The 20475-nt window shown below is 41.3% G+C and overlaps 1 protein-coding gene and 1 non-coding gene across 5 annotated transcripts in view; one reads left to right on the top strand and one right to left on the bottom strand.

Annotated features, from left to right (window-relative positions):
• The window catches only part of CLIC5 (chloride intracellular channel 5), a 164513-nt gene that overhangs the window by 45708 nt on the left and 98330 nt on the right, over positions 1–20475 (top strand). The window contains exon 1 of one of the 4 annotated variants that reach the window (XM_025890476.2): positions 19544–19978. The exons of the other annotated variants lie outside the window; for them this stretch is intronic. Within the exon in view, the coding sequence (XP_025746261.1) occupies positions 19916–19978 (63 nt within the window). The 5' untranslated portion in view covers positions 19544–19915. Of the gene's footprint in view, positions 1–19543; positions 19979–20475 lie in introns of those variants that run through there. 4 annotated transcript variants of the gene reach the window in all.
• Positions 16680–16783, bottom strand: LOC112838084 (U6 spliceosomal RNA). The gene has a single exon (XR_003211884.1). It is a non-coding gene; the product is annotated as a U6 spliceosomal RNA (small nuclear RNA).

The following is a 20475-nucleotide window of genomic DNA, read 5'->3' as shown; positions in this document are numbered from 1 at the left end:
TCCACCCCGACTGTTACCGTCACCTTCAAAATGCCAAAACAGTGTCACCAAGATCACAATCACCTTCATCAACCAAACCACCACCCCATCTCTGTCATTCATTACCATCACCATCCTCAAATCCACTGACAACACCAGCACTATCACTACCATTCCTTTTATAACCACTACTCTCACCATGATCAGCTATTGTCACCGCCATCCTGATCACCACCATCACCATTATCACCTTCACCATCACCACCACCAGCACCATCACCACTGTATTCCACCGTGACTACTGCCACATACCATTATTGGAGACATTCATTGTGTGCCAAATACTGTACTACTTACTTCCAGGAATCATTTTGTCCTCACAATATGTTATAGCCTCCTGTTACTGGCTAGAAAATGATATTGAGAAATGAGGACCTTTGGTCAAAGACACTGCCTAAAACATGGCAAAGCCAAGATCATATCTGAATCCGAAGCCTATTCTCTGTACCGCCAATGCCTGCACTTACTTTAATGGATATACTGTGGTCCTTCAGAGTACTTTTCTCTACATCTCTTTAGTTGCAATTGACACTGAGCATCTTTCCATGTGGCGATTTATTGTTGACATTTCCTTGTGTGTAAACCCTCCATTTATTTCCTGTGACCTCATTTTGAATGAAAACTGAACACTGACCTTAAATAATTAGATCAACTCTGTATTTTCTATGGTAAAACTTTTCCTTTAACATTTATAACATATACTCTTCTCACTTACATTTCGTCTTTTAAGCCCTTTTGGTTTTTTTATGTTCCAACATCTATTTTATGTCTAATATTATATTAGCAATCAGGAAGAAATATTTCTTCCTTTTTTAATTGAAAAGAATGTGCTTATTTTCTTCTAGTTTCGTTTCTACATTCATCATTTTGCTTTGACCAAAATTTATTGTAGTATATGATGTGAGGTGTATTCTCTGTACTGTGATTTCATTGTGCCCATATATTGAATTATGATTAGTTCTTGTATTTGTATATTCTATTTTAAAAAAGATTTTATTTATTTATTTTAGAGAGAGAGAGAGCATGCACAAGCAGGGGGAGGGGCAGAGGGAGAGGGAGATAGAGAATCCCAAGTGGACTCCATGCTTAGTGCAGAGGCCAACACAGGGCTGGATACGAGAACCCTGAGATCATGATATGAGCCGAAAGCAAGAGTCAGACGCTTAACCAACTGAGCTACCCAGGTGCCCCTGTATATTCTATTTTTTTCATGTAGTAAATTTTTATAATAGTTTCAATCTACTTTTGAAATATGTATTCTATCTCATAATTTCTTCCGGGCTTTTACCCTAATATTATATAGTTTTGCTAATTGTCACTTGTTTTAAAATTTAGAAAGTAAATCCTCATTAATCCTCTTGGGAAAAAAATTTTTTTGTGGTATATTTTCCTGCTTGTTTTTCTGTACAAATCTTCAAATCAGTGTTTCAGATTTTATAAAATATACTATGGCGACTTTAATTGTTATCATATGAACAGAGTTTTGTTACTTTAAGAATATTTGGCTTTCCATCCAGGAATAAGATTTAATTTCCCATTATTCATAGTATTATTTTTTCTTTCAAAATTATTTTATTATTTAGATCTAAACTATTATCTAAGCACTTAATGGTATTTTTATCACAAGCATACATAGATTTTATGGCATTATGAAGCTATTCATCACCTAAGTATCAGGATACAAATAATTTTATTGAATTTATCTTTTCCAACACATCAGCTTTTGCTGTAACTGCAAAATCTAAGATAAATAGTTCAGGTATTATAACAATTTTCTCTGTCACTTGAAAAACAACAGCCAAATTAGTAAAATCAATGACAGTTTCCGTAGAGCCAAAATGTTTCAGAAAGGCAGGTTCCCCAGACGAGCCAATCTGGGAAGAGAGAGTCTCTTGGCCCACGGATACTATGAATGTAAACTAACTTTGGATGAGCCAACTAGGGCTGAGTTTCTAAAACACTGTCATGTGAAGTGGGATTTTTTATGTCACTAAACTTCCTTTTCTCCTTTTTCTCTCCTTTTCCATTGTCTGGGGCTCCTATGTGCTGACTTTGGCAGAGAGTATGTCAAGACTGGGGTGTAAGCTGGAAAAATTATCCCAGAGAAGGGCCTCTGAGAAGTCAACCCAAGGCTGGTCTTGTTTGGCCCATATCTCCCAGAGATAGAGCACTGCTCCCAGGCACGCACGAATGGGAGCCTGGGGTTTGAAGACCCACCTGGGCCGGCAACACCTCTCTGAAAGGTGGGTCCTTAAGTTTGGAGATTAGATTTTGCAGTCACAGCACAAGTAGGTGAGTCCAACATTCATTCATTTAGTCAACAAATATTACCGAGCCATGTAATCCACTAACTGTGGATAAAACATCTGTTCTCCATTTTTTCTTTAATCTATGAATGTGAAAGGGGGGGAAATAAAGGCTTGGGATCAGGTTCATTCCTATTTTCCCTTCACTCTAGAATTAATATGTTTGCTATCACAGAATGGGTACTTGAGAGTCTGGGTTAATGAGCTCTGCCACAAAAAAACAAAAAAACAAAAAAAACAAAAAAAAACTAGGATTAGTGAGTGAGCCCTATGAGTCTAATATGTCCTGGGCTTGGTCTGAAGGCCCAGGTCTCAGTCTCTAACTCTGAGGCTCATTGTCCCTGGCTTAATTTTCTCAGGACAATTTGTCTTCTACCCACTCAGCGATCTGTCTTTTGGTGAATTTGTAACCTAATACCAGTCCTTCCTGTGATTCTCCAGTTGTACGTTCCCTGTGCTTTCAGCCACGCAGTGATGACCACGTTCCCAGTATACACCCAGGACAGGCAAGAATTGTTCAGCAAAGCAAGGGCTTCCTCTGATGTCCAGAGATGATCCATTCACTTATTTATTCATCCCTTTGTGCTTTCGTCAATTTCTTACTGAACACAGTCTACTTTGCCTACACTCATACCTTTTTGTCCAATAACACAACTGAAGTAATTTCTTCTTTCAAGCTTGCCAACTATGTCATTCAGTGGATCAACTGTGACCAAAAGATTGTGTTTTTGATTTTTGAGCCAAATCAAGTTTTCCATATCCATTTGCAAAAGAACTCCTTAACACTGTTGTGAGTAGAGGAGGAAATAATTAATAGTTGCCAACCAGAACAGTCATGACCTTCTTATGGAGGAATTCCTTGACTATTCATGAGGGAAGCAAAAGAGATAAAATGTAGCACCTGCAAAAAATATTAAGACCTTTGCAAGATATACAAATATTGAATCATTATACTTTATACCTGAAAATAACATAATGTTATATGTCAATTATATCTCAATCAAAAAAAATTTTTTAATGTTAAGAGTTAAGATTAAATAAGAGTTGTTAAACTAAGGATGGAAAATAAATCTTTTCTGGGGGCATTTTTTTGGGGGGAGGCTTGTTCTGGAGGAATCTTAAAATTGTTTTTTTCAGCTTTTATAGAATATACTATGGAGACCTCAATTATTGTCTTATGTGTAATTTTGGAGTAAGGAGATAGAGAATTTGGAAGACAGGAACTCCCAAGACTAAGACTTCCCATGTTATTATCGAAACAAACCATCACAACTGTTATACTGCCAAACACATAAGGTTTATAAACCCTGAACCTTTGGGAATCCACTAATAAAATACTTAATATTCTGCAACGCCACTGAATTTGTTCAACACCCATTTATTTATCCAACAAATGCTTCCTGAGCATGATTCTAGCACTGCGTGTGCTCTGGGAACAAATGAAAAAAAAGTATAAAACATTGTCCCTAACCTCAAGACATGGCAGAGTGGTTGGGGAGACAAGATTCACAGACTGAAAGGAAAGCTAATAATAGAACACAGCTTAAGATGAAACAGCAAGGATAAAAATAAATAAATTGCCAAAAGATAAATAAGTGCCAAATGAAACAATAAAAGTGACCCGGAGTTTCAAAAGGAATAAATCGCTGTCGGCTGAAAGGGTTGGAACAGACTCCCTGGCAAGGTAGGAAGGACCTGAGCGTTGGAACACAGGGCGGCCACGGACGAGGCCATGAGTGGGGAAGCTTTACTGCAGACTGACTCTGGCTCTGACACAACCACCGGGTCAGCTGGTGCCCCAGTCAAACAAAGGGCTCTCAGAGTGACTTGACTAAGTGTGCAAAATGACCGGTGACTTCCGTCCAAATGGCCAAAGCAAGAGGCTGGGGTAGATGCACATGGTGCAAAGGCCTGATGCAAGTCTATACTAGAGTTTTCAAAACCCAGTTCTGAGAGATTCAATATCCAGAAGCAAACAAATCCAAAGGACAGGAGAGCTGGAGGCATTGATAGGGGAGCTGAGGCAGTTATGTCATTGAAAAGGAATTAAAGCATGGGACAATTGCCAGGTAGCCATTAAATAACACAGTTGTGTAAACAATACATTCTGAAACACATGGCTATACTTGTCCTTAGTGAGTGTCTTTTGCTTGAGGGGAAACATTTTCTGCTTCATTAGCTCTTTTTATTTCTTCCAATGTTAGTCAAAGACTTGCAAATTTCTGCTGTCTTTTGAGGCAAACGTCACAGCACACTGTAAAATAGTGAAAAGGAAGTGGCTATTGGGAGCCAAGACACCTCTGTTCCTGGCCCGCTTTTGCCATTGATACTGTTTGAAACTTCAGACTTGTCACTTAAACTTTCTAGATCTGCATTTTTTTCCCCACAAGGTGATGGTAATATCATCTACCTTAATTACTTGACGGGGTTATTTGGGTTGGAGTAAAATGACACGGGGAAAAATGTTTAACGTGTTGAGCACCTATTTTGAATCAGTAATTTCACATTCTTTATGTCATCGAACGCTGAAGACAATAGCTCACATTAAGTGTTAGTAGTTTGCTCAACACCACAGTACGATTGTGATCCAATGCTCTGAAATTTAGTGGCCCTTCTCTCCTTTAACGCCCACACGTCAGGCTGAACCTATGGCCCGAATGTCTGTTCTGTCCTCCATCAGCTTGAAGCTCCTTTTGCTTTGAGAAGGCCTGAGACAGAAAGTTGAGAGTGCAGTCCTTGGGGTGGGATGTTAGCCTGTGTCAAGCTCACAGGGTGCTTTTTTTTAAAAATTTTTTTGTTGTTATGTTAATCACCATACATTACATCATTAGTTTTGGTTGTTGTGTTCCATGATTCATTGTTTGTGCATAACACCCAGTGCTCCACACAGAACGTGCCCTCTTTAATACCCATCACCAGGCTAAACCATCCCCCCACCCCCCTCCCCTCTAGAACCCTCAGTTTGTTTTTCAAAGTCCATCATCTCTCCTGGTGCGTCTCCCCCTCCAATTTCCCCCCCTTCATTCTTCCCCTCCTGCTATTTTCTTCTTCCTTTTTTTTTTCTTAACATATATTGCATTATTTGTTTCAGAGGTACAGATCTGTGATTCAACAGTCTTGCACAATTCACAACACTCGCCATAGCACATACCCTCCCCAATGTCTATCACCCAGCCACCCCACCCCTCCCACCCCCCCACCACTCCAGCAACCCTCAGTTTGTTTCCTGAGATTAAGAATTCCTCATATCAGTGAGGTCATATGATACATGTCTTTCTCTGATTGACTTATTTCACTCAGCATAACACCCTCCAGTTCCATCCACGTCATTGCAAATGGCAAGATCTCATTCCTTTTGATGGCTGCATAATATTCCATTGTGTATATATACCACTTCTTTATCCATTCATCTGTCAACGGACATCTTGGCTCTTTCCACAGTTTGGCTATTGTGGACATTGCTGCTATAAACATTGGGGTGCACGTACCCCTTCGGATCCCTACATTTGTATCTTTGGGGTAAATACCCAGTAGTGCAATTGCTGGATCGTATGGTAGCTCTATTTTCAACTGTTTGAGGAACCTCCATACTGTTTTCCAGAGTGGTTGCACCAACTTGCATTCCCACCAACAGTGTAGGAGGGTTCCCCTGTCTCCGCATCCCCGCCAACATCTGTCGTTTCCTGACTTGTTAATTTTAGCCATTCTGACTGGTGTGAGGTGGTATCTCATTGAGGTTTTGATTTGGATTTCCGTGATGCCGAGCGATGTTGAGCACTTTTTCATGGGTCTGTTGGCCATTTGGATGTCTTCTTTGGAAAAATGTCTGTTCATGTCTTCTGCCCATTTCTTGATTGGATTAGTTGTTCTTTGGGTGTTGAGTTTGGTAAGTTCTTCATAGATTTTGGATACTAGCCCTTTATCTGATATGTCATTTGCAAATATTTTCTCCCATTCTGTCAGTTGTCTTTTGGTTTTGTGGACTGTTTCTTTTGCTGTGCAAAAGCTTTTTATCTTGATGAGGTCCCAATAGTTCATTTTTGCCCTTGCTTCCCTTGCCTTTGGCGATGTTTCTAGGAAGAAGTTGCTGTGGCTGGCGTCGAAGAGGTAGCTGCCTGTGTTCTCCTTTAGGATTTGGATGGACTCCTGTCTCACGTTTAGGTCTTTCAACCATTTGGAGTCTATTTTTGTGTGTGGTGTAAGGAAATGGTCCAGTTTCATTCTTCTGCATGTGGCTGTCCAATTTTCCCAACACCATTTGTGGAAGAGACTGTCTTTTTTCCATTGGACATTCTTTCCTGCTTTGTCAAAGATGAGTTGACCATAGAGTTGAGGGTCCATTTCTGGGCTCTCGATTCTGTTCCATTGATCTATGTGTCTGTTTTTGTGCCAGTACCATTCCGTCTTGATGATGACAGCTTTGTAATAGAGCTGGAAGTCCGGAATTGTGATGCCACCAGCTTTGCTTTTCTTTTTCAACAGTCCTCTGGCTATTCGGGGTTTCTTCTGGTTCCATACAAATTTTAGGATTATTTGTTCCATTTCTTTGAAAAAAGTGGATGGTATTTTGATGGGGATTGCCTTGAATGTGTAGATTGCTCTAGGTAGCATTGACATCTTCACTCAATGTTGGTTCTTCCAATCCATGAGCATGGAACGTTTTTCCATTTCTTTGTGTCTTCCTCAATTTCTTTCCTGAGTATTTTATAGTTTTCTGAGTACAGATCCTTCACCTCTTTGGCTAGATTTATTCCTAGGGATCTTATGGTTTTGGGTGCAATTGTAAATGGGATCGACTCCTTAATTTGTCTCTCTTCTGTCTTGTTGTTGGTGTATAGGAATGCCACTGATTTCTGTGCATTGATTTTATATCCTGCCACTTGACTGAATTCCTGTATGAGTTCTAGCAGTTTTGGGGTCACAGGGTGCTGTTTAATGAAGGCAGAAAACAGGGGTGGGTTTTGAAGACGTGATGCAGAGTGTCCCAAGCATGGGCTGCCACCACCCTTATATACTTAGACAATGTGTTACATGTCTCAGCCAGAAGCACCCAAGTCGGGATTATTTCCCAGCTCAGGGCTTTCTGGAGGGTAGGTCTTGCCTTCCATGTGTGGGATTAAGAAGAGTCTCTAACAAGCAACACTCTCAATTTTGGCTGCACATTAGAACCAGCTGAGCAGTTTACAAATAATCTCAGTGCCCAGGCTGCAGCCCAGAACAGCGACATGAGAATCTTTGGTGATGACATTTTGGTAGCCCCCAAATGCAGCCAAATTTCAGAATCATTGATCCCGTAGAACAGAGGAAGGGTCTCCTTAAGGGCAAATTTGAGCTTCCGGTATTTTAAGATCCAGACTTTTCCAGTAATGGGGAGAAGCTAGCTACTCAGGCATTATCTCAAATGGTATCTTTGGTTGGTTGGTTGGGTGGTTTCTGTTCTATTGGCAAGTGGTAAGTAGGAGTCCTAGGATACTACCCTAGGTCTTCCTCAAACATGCCAACATCACCCTTAAAAATTCATAACCCCTTGTATTAACATAGCGTTTTGTGTCCATGTATTCTCCTTATTCTTCAACTGGCTCTTCAGATGTCATTTGAGGACCAAACGATTTTTTTTTTTAACTTCATTCTTATTAAATAGATATATTGACGATGATCAGTCTACTGGTTACAGTGACGGTCAGCACAGGATAAGTAGGAAAGACTCTTCCCAGATGGAGATAAATCTACAGAGAAATCCATCTATGGGTAGAAATTTCATTTTACAAAATTGCTAGTCTCCTGCCCTTTGGTGTTATCTTCTTCCCTCTCTATTTGGGGTCTTTGTGGAGCTTTCAGAATCCAAACTTAAGGGTGTCCTCAGCTGATATTGCCAAGGACAACCAGGTGGGTCTTCCTGTGTATTCAGAATAAAGGTACAAAGGCTGTGGAGAGCCGCAAGAAAGTGTCCGGCCCCCAGACTCTCCTCTCTTCTTTCGTTCTGTGCCCATGGCGAAGGAGCTCCAGAGGCATGAGGACCACGAAGGGGCTTATCAAAACTGTAGCTTTCCTGGCCCCACCCTCAGATTCAGTGTTTGTAGGAAGGACCCAGAGAGATGCATTTATAGATGCTCCCTCAGTGATTCTGGTTCAGACTGTCCTAGGAAACTCGTCTGGCCCCAGACACTTTCGGAATGCGGGTCTTTGTGTTATCAATTGCCTTCTCCTGTGATGCCCCCCCTTTTTTTAAATTTTATTGTTATGTTAGTCACCATACAATACATCATTAGTTTTTGATGTGGTGATCCACGATCCATTGTTTTCATATAACACCCAGTGTTCCATGATGCCCTTTTAAAATGCAGACATGACTGCTGCCTGAGTCACTAAGTTCCTCTCTGTGGACAGATGTGAGGACAACAGCAGTAGGAGGGTCTCAGTATGTGTTTATTGAAGGGACAAGGGGAAAGTAAGATCTACTAGTGTGAGAGTTTTGGTAAGGGATGAGGGTTCTGAATACAGGGACTGGTCTGAAGAGGAGGGAATTGGCTTCACAAAGACAAACATGGTTGACTTCACAAAGCCCCAGGGAGCTCTAAGAGGGCTGCACACAGTCTAGCTGATTTGCCTGAGGCTTTCCCTACAACTTGATTAGAAAAGACACTTCGTGTTAAAAAAAAAGAAAAATTCAGACAATGTATAAAAGTTGTAAAAAGTAAAAATTGAAATGTTCTTCCTCCTAATCCCACTATTCTGAAATAACCATTATCTACACTTTGTGTGTAGTCTTCCAGACAATATATAATATAAAATTACATATATTTTACATAAAGCAAAATAAGTTCATGCACTTTTCCATAATTTGTTTTCTTTTTCACTTACTAATATATCCTGACATCTTTCCATGTCACTCCATATATGTTCTTTTTGTAATATCCTTTGTTATATGGATGCACCAAGTGTACCCAATCAGTCTTCTAATGGACATTTAGTTTGCTTCTAGTTTTTTCTTATTTCAAACAATGATGCATTAAACACCTTTGAACATACACCCTTTGTTTCCTTAAGAGTTTCCTATCAACGGGCCTGTTGAGTCTTCATATGACCCAACTATGTCTTCAAATTTGATAGATAACTGACCTCTGAAAGTTTGTACCACTGTACACTCCCTACTTGTATTGCATATTTACTCACAATTTTTTTCATGAGTCTTTACACATTTTTACCAATTAAATAAGTGAGAAATCTTCCATTGGCGCAATTTGTTTTGTAGTTAATTGGTGTGCTTTTTCGTATATTTATTAGTCCCTGTGATCCTGGGAACTAACTGTTCATACCTTATACCTAGGAGTCAAGGCTCACTTTTGTGTTTTCACACACTGTGTTTTATTATTTTCACTATGGCATCTGTTGATAAACAGCAAATAGTCATGGGCTGCAGAGAGCAAATCCCATGGAGAGGGGGAGGGGCGAGGGAGTTATTTTCCACTTAATCAAGATACCAGAACAAGCAACTTATTAAAAAACACTGTTTATATTATTTAGTGTGTAAACCTTAAGAATTGAAGCAACATGTTATATTCTGCAAAGCACAGTGATGGGAATAAAACAAAATCTTAATAAGTTATTTACCAAATGAATTAGTGAATGTGGACAAATAGACAGATCTAGACACATACTGTAGGCCTGGCTGTGTGATGGGCACAAGGAAACACACATAAGAAACACCAGTCCTGCTTTCATAAAGCTAGATTTGTTGGGGTTGTGGATATGTAAAGTGATGATTATAATGCAAGAAGTGATTAAAGGAGGGTTGAGATGTCTTCTGTCCTTGAAGGTCTTAGTTCTAGAAATCAACAGATTCATAAACAAATAATTTCAATGTAGTAGCACAAGAGTAGAAGTTTGCACAGGGTGTTATGGAAACAAGAGGGGTTTTGTTTGTTTTTTGGGTTTTTGCGGGTTCTTTTTTGAGAGAGGGGGGTAAGGGGGAGAGGGGCAGAGAGAGAATCTTAAGCAGCCTCCACACCCAGCATGGAGCCTGATGGCTCAATCTCACAACCTGAGCCAAAATCAAAAGTTAGAGGCTAAAGCAACTGAGCCACCCAGGCGCCCCAGGATGCGGCCTCCTTTTTAAAGTGCATCTCTGTGCTGTTGACCCATGTCCACCTTACAATAGCCCTGAGATCTTTTTTGATCATATGGACCACCTCTTGCCCATAGCCCTCTTCAGTCTGTGCACGTTCTAACTGTTGTGGATATAAATCTCCAGTTGCAAACATTAAAAAACCCAACTCAAGATGGTTTGAGCCAAAAAAGGATTTTACTGACCATCAGGACAGGAAACTCCAGGGGTATCAATTTTTAGGTTCCAAGAGATCTAGTCACTCAAACAATACATCAGAACTTGGGCTTCCTTTCTCCATCTCTTAGCCCTTGTTTTCTCTCTATTGGCTTTATTTTCGATTATACCCTGCCTCAGCAGTGACAACAGTGCGGGCAGCCCCAGGACCATAATGTAGTTTCTCTGCAAGCCCAGCAGAAGGAAAAATTGTCTCTTAAGCACATTTCTGACAAAAACCCCAAATGTGAGCAAAGTCTGATCTCTTTTTATCACATCATAAAGAGGATTCATATTATATCTTCTAGGAGTTACAAAGAAACAGCCTTTACTAACTTTGCCACCTGGAGAAGATAATTACAGTTTTAAAAAAATGATTCTTTGCCAACTAGATTGTAAATGAAAATGTCACGAACTCAGCACTAAGCAGCTTGCTTTGCAAGTCTATTAGAAGACATGACTTTTCTCATTTAAAAAAAAAAATGGAACATTGATTCCAAGTTGATCATGTGTCCATTTTGAGCCAATCACTGTGCTCAGAGGGATTCAGTGCTCCCATTGGTCAATGTGAGTCACCTGCCCATCCCTGAAGCTCCACTTGAACCTAAGGGGCTGTGAATGGAGCAGGTGTAGATTCCAAGGAAAATTCAGGGGTCTTTTAACAAAAGGGCAAATGGATTCTGGTTGTCAATCATTACAACCCTTCACTTTTCCTTTCAGAGTTCTAATCTGGTCATGGGCATTTGCCCACTTCCTTCAACATATCCTTCATTCTGCTCCCACCCATGGACAAGGTGACTCCCCTCCCCAATATTCCTTATCTTGCTTCTCCCCCAGCCTGGGGGCCTCTTTAATACCATGCCCTTTTTTGAGTTATTAAAGGCTATCTCTGATCAATTGGCAAGATGGGCCTGTTGTCCAAAAGAAAATTAGATGTGTGCATAAAAGTAATATGGATCAAAAAAAATTTTTTTTTTTTGGAATTCTGTTACACACGTGTTTATCTGGGATCCCGTCCAAGGCTTTTAAAAATATATGTGTGTAATAGTTGTATTTTAATGTGATCTTGCTGTGACTAACGTATGAACTTTGCCATTAAGTGAGACAATTACAAGAGCAGTAAATCCTGCCAAATATTTATGGTGCTGCAACAGAACATGACCTCAGATCACTTTTCTCTGGCCTCTTGTCTCCCACGGTTTTCCTTTCTCTAGGGCCTAGGTATTTGTTTATGCTTCATGTGCCACATTTTGGTGCCTACTTCTTTTTTCAGCTCTGTCTCTTGGTGTCTCTGAGGTTAAGCGGAGTGAAGGAGAATTCCAGAATCCCCAGATCCAGCCATTCCTTATCCAAGACCAGTTCATTCTCTGATTCCAGTTCAAGAAGCAATTGCTAAGTCTCTATCATCATCCCAGCCTCCTCCGAACGCATTCTACTTCTCACACACCGGAAAGCACAGGAGTTAATAAGACAGGCTTTCGAGGTGGAGAGACTGGGGTCAGAATTCCGGCTGTGTTGTTTATAATGATCTGTGTGATCTTGGACAAGTTCCTTAATCTTCTTTCTTTTTTTTTTAAAGTTTTATTTATTTGAGAGAGAGAATGAGACAGAGAGAGAGCACATGAGAGGGGGGAGGGTCAGAGGGAGAAGCAGACTCCCTGCTGAGCAGGGAGCCCGATGTGGGACTCGATCCTGATGTGGGACTCGATCCCGATGTGGGACTCGATCCCGGGACTCCAGGATCATGACCTGAGCCGAAGGCAGTCGCTCAACCAACTGAGCCACCCAGGCGCCCAAGTTCCTTAATCTTCTTAAATCTTTGCTTCCTCATTTGTGAAATGGGACTGATAGCACCTGTTGTAGGGGTTATTACAGAGAAGAATCGAGCTTAGGAGCCATTCAGTTTCCAGCACATGGTGGGCTCTTAGTAAATGTTAACTCTTATTATTCTTACATAATTCTTTCCCATGTTTTACTTCAGAATTAGAATCTTTATAAAAACCCCACACTGTAATGTCCATTTCACCTATGTCAGCCTTGGAGTAAAATCAGGGCAGAATCCTTAGTCAGGGACGACGCTGTGAATAAAAGAGCTGCCAGATACGCATTAATTCATTCCACCAACAATTATTTTTCCAGCATGTACATTGTCCTTGGATTATTAACAGTTTGTTTACAAGTGGTTTTTTGGGGGTTGTTATTGTTTGTAAGTCTATAGCAGGGAACGATTATGCTCTGAGGGTCATGCGAAAGAGACACGAGACTGGATTCTCAAGGAGCTTTTACTCTTGTGGAAAAAACATAAGGCAATCCATGAAGGCATACTGCAGGGGCAAAGATCGTTCATCAGCAGGAGGCAATAGGCACAATGCCCGTTCTTGGAGGGTTCGAGAATGAGCACAAGCAGTATGGCTCCAAAACACTGGTGGAGAGAATGAGTAATGAGTGAATCAGTGGTTGAGTGACGGTTGTTGACAAGGACACTTGGCTTCAGTCCAATGTGCTCCCAGGCCCCTCCCTGGGAGACCGTAGGTAGACTGCTGTGGGGACCAAGACTACTGGTCACGTTCAGCATGCCCAAGGGCACGTTAGTTTATAAAGGATTAGATAGAGCTAGAAACACACCTTAATCCTCCTCACAGCCCCACCTGTGACTTCCTGTGGGTGTAATTGCTCCAGGACTCACCTCCCCTCGTCTACACCCACCTGGTCCTCCCACAGAGATACTGTGTAACTGGTGTTTCTGCAGCTGTCAACAAACCCTGCTGGTCCCTTCAGCTTGAACCTTAAGCCCTTGGGATTTTCCGAGAGATCCTTTGTAAAGAATGTCAGAGAGGGACAATCTAATTCTCTTAGAAATAGCCACTACCCTGGGCAGAATGAGTAGGTTCAACTAAATAACATTAGGTACATAAAAATTGGAGCTTGTTCCTAATGGTGTGCTTATACTCTGGTACTGGGCAAGATGAACATTTCTTTAAAAATCTCCCCAAAAGGATTATCGTTATTTCATAATAAATGTTCTTTTATTACACATACACACACTCTCTCAGTCTAAATATGTTTATTTTGTTGTTTTATTTTTTTATTTCAGTGAAAGCTTGTTCTACTTTATTGATTGACTCTAATTAGGAACACTAGGTCTCATGGAACAGAGACTTGCTTTATATATCTTAAGTCAATAGTAAGATGGGATCCGATACTAGGGATTTGAAACAAAGAATGTGTGGAAAGGGGATGTAAAAATAAAATCTAGTGGCTTTACATTTTTTTTTTTGAAGTGTTTAAGAACCTTGATCATTTGAAAAATTTATATACACAAAATTCTCATTTTGGGGATAGAGTTCTGTATGTTTTAATGCATGCGGAAACCTCTATAACCACCACCACAAACAGGATACAGAATAGTTCGATCACCAGAAAAAATTCCCTTCTGCTACCCCTGTGAGTCCCACCTCTCCCCACCAGTCCCAACACCTGGTGGTCACTGCGGAGCTCTCCATCGCTATAATTCTGCCTTCCCAGAATATCATATAAATGGAACAATTCAGGATGCAATCTTTTGAGACTGGTTCCTTTCACTTAGTATAGTGCAGGTGAGATTCATCCATGTTTTGTATGTGCTCATTCTTTTTTATTGCGAAGAGCTCTATCGTTGTATGGATGTACCATATATCTTTAATTCATTTAGCTATTGAGGGACATTTTGGTTGTTTCTAGTTTGTGTCAATTATGAATTATGCTGCCATGAACATTCATGTACAGGTTTTTGTGAGAACCTAAGTTTTCATTGCTCTAGGATAATACCCGGGAGATGACAAGTGTGTCTTATGGCTAGCTTATATTTGACTTTTTATGGAATTACCAAACTGTTTTGTCAGAATGATGTATAGTTCTGCATTCTCCCTGACAATGTATGGGAGTTCCCGCTACTCTGCATTCTTCCTACCACAGGGGGTTATCACGTGTGTAGTATTTTCACCATTCTAATAGGTATGTTGGGTTATCACGTTATTTGTATTTCCCTACTCAGTGACGATGTTGGTCATCTTTTCATGTGCTGATATGCCATTGGCGTGTCTCCTTTGGTGAAATGTTTATTCAGATTCTTTTTGCTAATTTTTAATTGGGTTGTTTGTTTTCTTATTTGTGAGGTGTAAAAATTCTTTACAAACTCTGGATACAAGTTCTTTATTTCCTCCTCTTCTTATTTCTGGAAGAGATTGTATAGAATTGGTATTCTTTCTTTCTTCAAGGTTTGGTTGAATTCATTAATCAAGACATCTGGGCTTGGAGGTTTTTTTTAGGGGGAGTGTATTTTCAACTATAAATTCAATGTCTTTAGCGTATATGGGACTGTTCAGGTTATCTCCTCCTTCTTGAATGAATTTTGTTAGTTGTGTCTTTGAAGATCTGGTTCTTTTAAGTCTCCAATTTATATGCAGAGAGTTTGCCTATATCCTTCTTTAATTATCCTTTTATGGCTGTGAAGTTTGTGGTGCTATCCCATCTTTCGTACCTGATACTGAAAATATATAGCTTCTCTCTTTCTCTCTTCGCAAACCTAGCTAGAAGTTTATCAATTCTGTTGATCTTTTACAAGAATTAGCTTTTGGTTTCACTGATTTTCTCCATTGTTTTGTCTTCTTTCAGTTTCATTAGTTCTTTTTCTTGTATTTATTATTTTATTCCTTCTTGCTTTAGGTTTTGCAGGTTTCTTAAGATACAATCTTAGATTTGAGACCTTGATTTCCTTCTAAACAACATTTCAAACATAAATTTCTTTCTAAGACTACATTAGCTGCATCCCACAAATTCTGATACATTGTATGCTCATTTACATTCAGGCCAAAATATTTTCTAATTATCTTTGAGACTTCTTTATTGACCAATGAATTTCTTAAAGTGAATTGCTTAATTTCCAAATATTTAGAGGTTTTCCAGAAGCATTTTTTATTGATGTAATTGTTTCTATTATGGTCAGAGAACATATTTTGTACTGTTTCATTCTTTTATTTTTTTTAATTTTTAAAAAGATTTTATTTATTTATTTTTTTATTTATTTATCAGAGAGAGAGCAAGCACAAGCAGGAGGAGTGGCAGGCAGAAGGAAAAGCAGACTCCCCGCTGAGCAGGAAGCCCCATGCAGAACTCCATCCCAGGACCCTGGGATCATGATCTGAGCTGAAGGCAGATGCTTAATCGAGTGAGCCACCCAGGCATCTCTGTTTCATTCTTTTAAATATAGTGCTTGCTTTGTGACCCAGAATATGGTTTGTTTTGGTGAATATTCCATATGCACTTCAAAATAGTGTGCATTTTGTTGTTATTTAGATAGGATATTCTATAAAAATTCATTTGGCCAAATTGGTTGATAGTTATTGTTTAGGTCTTCTATGTTCGTACTGATTTGTTGTTGTTGTTGTTGTCGTCTATTTGTTCTATCAATTACTAAGAGAAAAGTTTTGTAGTATCTAACTGCAATTATGATTTGTCTCTTTCTACTTTCAGTTCTATCAGTTTTGCTTCATGTATTTTGAAACTCTGGTATTAAGTATGTATACATTTAGAGTTGTCATATCTTTTTTTTTTATTTTATTTATTTGAGAGAATCAGGGAGAAAGAGAGAGAGAGAGAGAGAGAGAGAGCACGAGCAGAGAGAAGGCCAGAGGGGGGAAAATGTACCATTTTATAATAAGTTTTGTGTTTGCTCTCTTTTTTCCCCTGTCAAATCTATTAGATTATTTGAAGATTTCCTCCCATTACATTTTATCTATTGGCTCTTTACTATATCTCTTTGTATAACTTTTCTAGTTGCTGCTTTCAGAGTGGTTACAACATACATACCTAACTTTTCTTAATCTGCTTAGAGTTCACAGTTTGCCCCTTCAAGTGAAGTATAGAAACCTTAACACTATATAAATCGCTTTACCTTCACCCTTTGTGTCGTATTGAATCTGAATATATTGAAAACCCCATAAGACATGTTATAATTTTTGCTTTCAACAATAATACGAAAGTATGGATATTACACAGATTTGCATGTCACTCTCTCACTGGGGCCATGCCCATCTTCTCTGTATTGTTCCAGTTTAGTATATGTGCAGCTGAAGTGAGCGCTGAAGATGTTTTTGAAGCCCTTTGCTGGTAAATATTTATCCAAAACTTGTGCCAACTTTGTGAAACTATGATTATTAAAGCACCGTCTATGATCAAGAAGGTGTTTTTCTCTGGACAAAGCTGTAATTGACTCTAACCAGTTATGATTTGACATTAAAGGGTACAAAATGAAGACTTTTGATCCTGAACTAAAGCAGAATGTGGAACTGAAAATTAGAAATATGCACAAAAATATTTTATCACCAAAGCTGACCTTTTTGTTTGTTTTGCAACATGAATGTTTATAATATCAAAACTACCAGTTGTCTGGAAGGATGTCCAAATGGATGGTATTATCTAGAAATTATAAGACAGCTGGTCCATTTTCCAATAAGCAGTAGATACGTGGAGAAGATGAAATAGAAGACAACTCTGCTAGGTTTGGAATTAAGGAGAGCGGAGATCATACTGGACATTGTTTAGATCATACCCAAGAAAATGATTGCACAAGTGTGCGATCTTTCATCTAAAAATAAATAACCCTCAAAGGCATTTTATGCATATAATTTTATTTACCTCTGCCACGTTTGCTATTGCAAATACTGTCCAGAGTCCAGAGCAGGGAAGTGATGAGTCTGTGCGGCATGCAGTGAAGGTATCCGTCTCCCTCTGTGCCCTTGTCCTTCCCAGAGCATGCAGCCATTGGCTTAGAAGGTACAGCTGTGAAGGTGACTGATCTCTAAAGGCTTTGGTGATGTAAGCCCGAAACCAAGGAGGAGGAGAGGGCACTGAAACCTCACCTTGACTGAGTTGTAGTGTTCAGTGACGGTTGCAAACTTGGGCTTGGTGCCTGTTTCTTCAGTGAGAAGGAAGCATTTGTACTTGGACTTTGTGGGGAACCAGCCTGCCATCAAGGGTGATCAGGATACCTAGCCATCTTCTTCACCTGTCAGATGCCCCACCAGTCAGGAAGGTTCAGCCCAAGTGCCTTCTGCTTTATGAGGCCTTTCCCTCTACCCACCCCAATTGCGGTGAATGATCTATCTGCATGCTGATTGACAGAGCTCTTGCGTCTGCCCAATTCATGTGACAGGCGTTGTCTTCCTTCCATGTGACTGCTATCGGGAAATGGATCTTAATCTCCATTTAGACCAGGATGGTGTCTTTGTTTCTTTAAAGTGACTTACCCAGTGTGCACTAAATTGGAGAGAGTAGTTGAAAGCACCCGCTCGGTCCTTCTGTGTTCAAATCCACCATTTTCTAGCTGGATGTCTAGGGACAAGTTACTTAAATACTTTAAACCTCTGTTTCCCCACCTTGAACACTGAGATAATAACACTACTTGTAAAGACGCAACAAGTGAAGATGTAGAGTGCTGAGCATTTTTGTCTGGTACATAATACGTACTATTACCTATTTTTATTATTAAGTGATTGCTTTTTTTTCTTACAAAGCAGTGAAATACACACATATTTGTGAGCAAGGCAAGCCAGAACACAAACAGGACTCGCAAAGAGAAGGCAGAGAAAACAAACAAAAATTGACCAGATTTCAGATGCAAAAGATTTAGTACCTATTTTTAAATGAAATGAAAGGGGAACACAAATCGGTACAACCACTCTGGAAAACCATCTGGCAGTGTTTATTCAAGAAGAACATTCTCATACTCTATAACTTATAAATTCCACTTGTAAGTATATACCCAACAGAAAAGTGTCCATGTATCACCAAAGGATGCTTGATAGAATGTTCATAGCAGCAGTATCCATGGTAGTCCTTAACTGGAAACTATGCCCATGTCCATCAACTGAAAAATGGATACATAAATTGTGGCCATGAAAATGGATGATTTACAGCTACACACAACAGAATGGATGAATCTCACAAATGTCATGGTGAGCAAAGGAAGCCAGACATCAAGGAGTATATTAGGCGTCTACTATAAGATTCCAGGCAAAACTCACCTGTGTTGTTACAAGTCAGGATAATGGTCACTCTGGAGGAAGAGGGGAGTAGAAGGGGAGGAAAGGAAGAGAAGAGAGACCAGGAGGAGCTTCCAGACTAACATTTTATTTCCTCATCTGGTGTTCCATATGGGGCTTCAGTTCATTGAACTGGACACTTACGTGCATTTTTCCACATGTGTATCATACTTCACTGCAAAACAGAGAACAGAAATAAGAATAGGAAAGCAAGGAAAGGAAAGAACAGGAAAAGAAAGGGAAGAAAAAACAAGCCCAGAAGACGAGAAAGACTTCGGTCCTTGCTCTGGCTGCACCTGACCAGGTTGGCTCACTGCTCTACCTTACACACCAGCCCTGCCCACCCCCATCCCGTGCTCTACCCCATTTGCCCAGCATGAGGATGGCTTGTATTTAGAGGGGTCCTCTCTTTCCCTGCCCCCTCTCCACAGCTCCTCCCCACCCTGAGCACTGCTAAGGGAGGACGGGGCTTTCCTGGTGGGCATAACACTAGTAGTGGAGGAACTTGGAGGAGCTAAAGCATCATTAATGAAACCTAATACTTAAAGCTATCTTTCCTCTCCTCTCTTCCTCTTCGCCTGGACTCCCTCTCCCTCCCTGGACCTTTCCCAGAAGGTTCCCCGGGTCCTGTGGCGGTGCCAGTCCGGCTGGGCCGCGCCTCGGGTCCTGCGGGGTTGCGGCGGGGGGGGGGGGGAGGGGGGGGGGGCAGGGGCCAGGGCAGAGGCCTCGCTCGCAGGGTGCCCCTCCCGCCCCGCCCCGCCCGGGCTGACCCCGCCCCGCGGCCTCGGGCTATTTTGGGCTCGTTGGCGGCGACGCGGGGATCGCTGACAAGCGCGGATCCTGTGACACCTCCCTGCAGCCCGGCACTTGTTGCTCCGGGGGACCTGCTGCCATCCCTGAACCCACCTTTCCCCCTTGCCCCCTGTCCCCTCTGGCTTCCCTCCTTTGCATGTGATCTCTCCGGACACTGATCTCTCAGACCCCGCCGAACCCGGCTTGGGAAATAGATTTGAAAATACTAATACTAATACTACTACTACTACTACTACTAATAACAAGCACCGCTCATCAAGAAGGGCCCCGCAGGGCAAGAGCGCAGAGCGCTGGCCCCGGGCACCGCTGAGGTGGCGCCTCCCCGGCCCGGGACGCTGGCCCCGGGCGCCGACGGCATGATGGACGCGGCGACAGCTAACGGGGACGACAGGGACCCCGAGATCGAACTCTTCGTGAAGGTAGGTCGGCGTCCCGGCGCCCGTTGCACCTGTCGCGCCTGCAATCGGGCTCCCCGCGGCGCGGGCTCACGTGCCTGGGCGGACAGACCCGGGACTCTCGACCCTCCCCAGGGAGGACAGCTCGGCCCTAGCGCTCCCTTGGGTGGCCTTTCTGCACTCCAGACAGTCTCGCTTCGGGGCTCCCGGGTGTCGCGGAGTCAGGTGCAATCCGGCAGGTGGCCGTCTTCTTGGAGAGTTGGCCGTCAGTTTGTTAAACCTGCGGCAGACCAGGCGGATTAGTCCTGAGCCCTGCCCGGTGCGATTTTGGCTACTCCTAAAGGACATCTTGAGGTATATGGAGATGGCAGGACCCATTAACCTTTCTTCTAAAACTGGGGGGCAGGGGGTAAGAGAGGGGAGGGTAAGAAAAGGAAACCTTACGGATACAATTCTCTTTGGCAAGATAAAAATAACATTTCTTCAAACGTCCTTTCTCTCTTTTGCTCAGAGCTACTTCA

Source organism: Callorhinus ursinus, unplaced genomic scaffold, assembly GCF_003265705.2.
Source record: "Callorhinus ursinus isolate GAN/ISIS: 27379988/994484 unplaced genomic scaffold, GSC_fseal_2.0 scaffold22, whole genome shotgun sequence".
Taxonomy (NCBI): Eukaryota; Metazoa; Chordata; class Mammalia; order Carnivora; family Otariidae; genus Callorhinus; species Callorhinus ursinus.
This window is presented reverse-complemented; position numbering and strand designations above follow the sequence as displayed.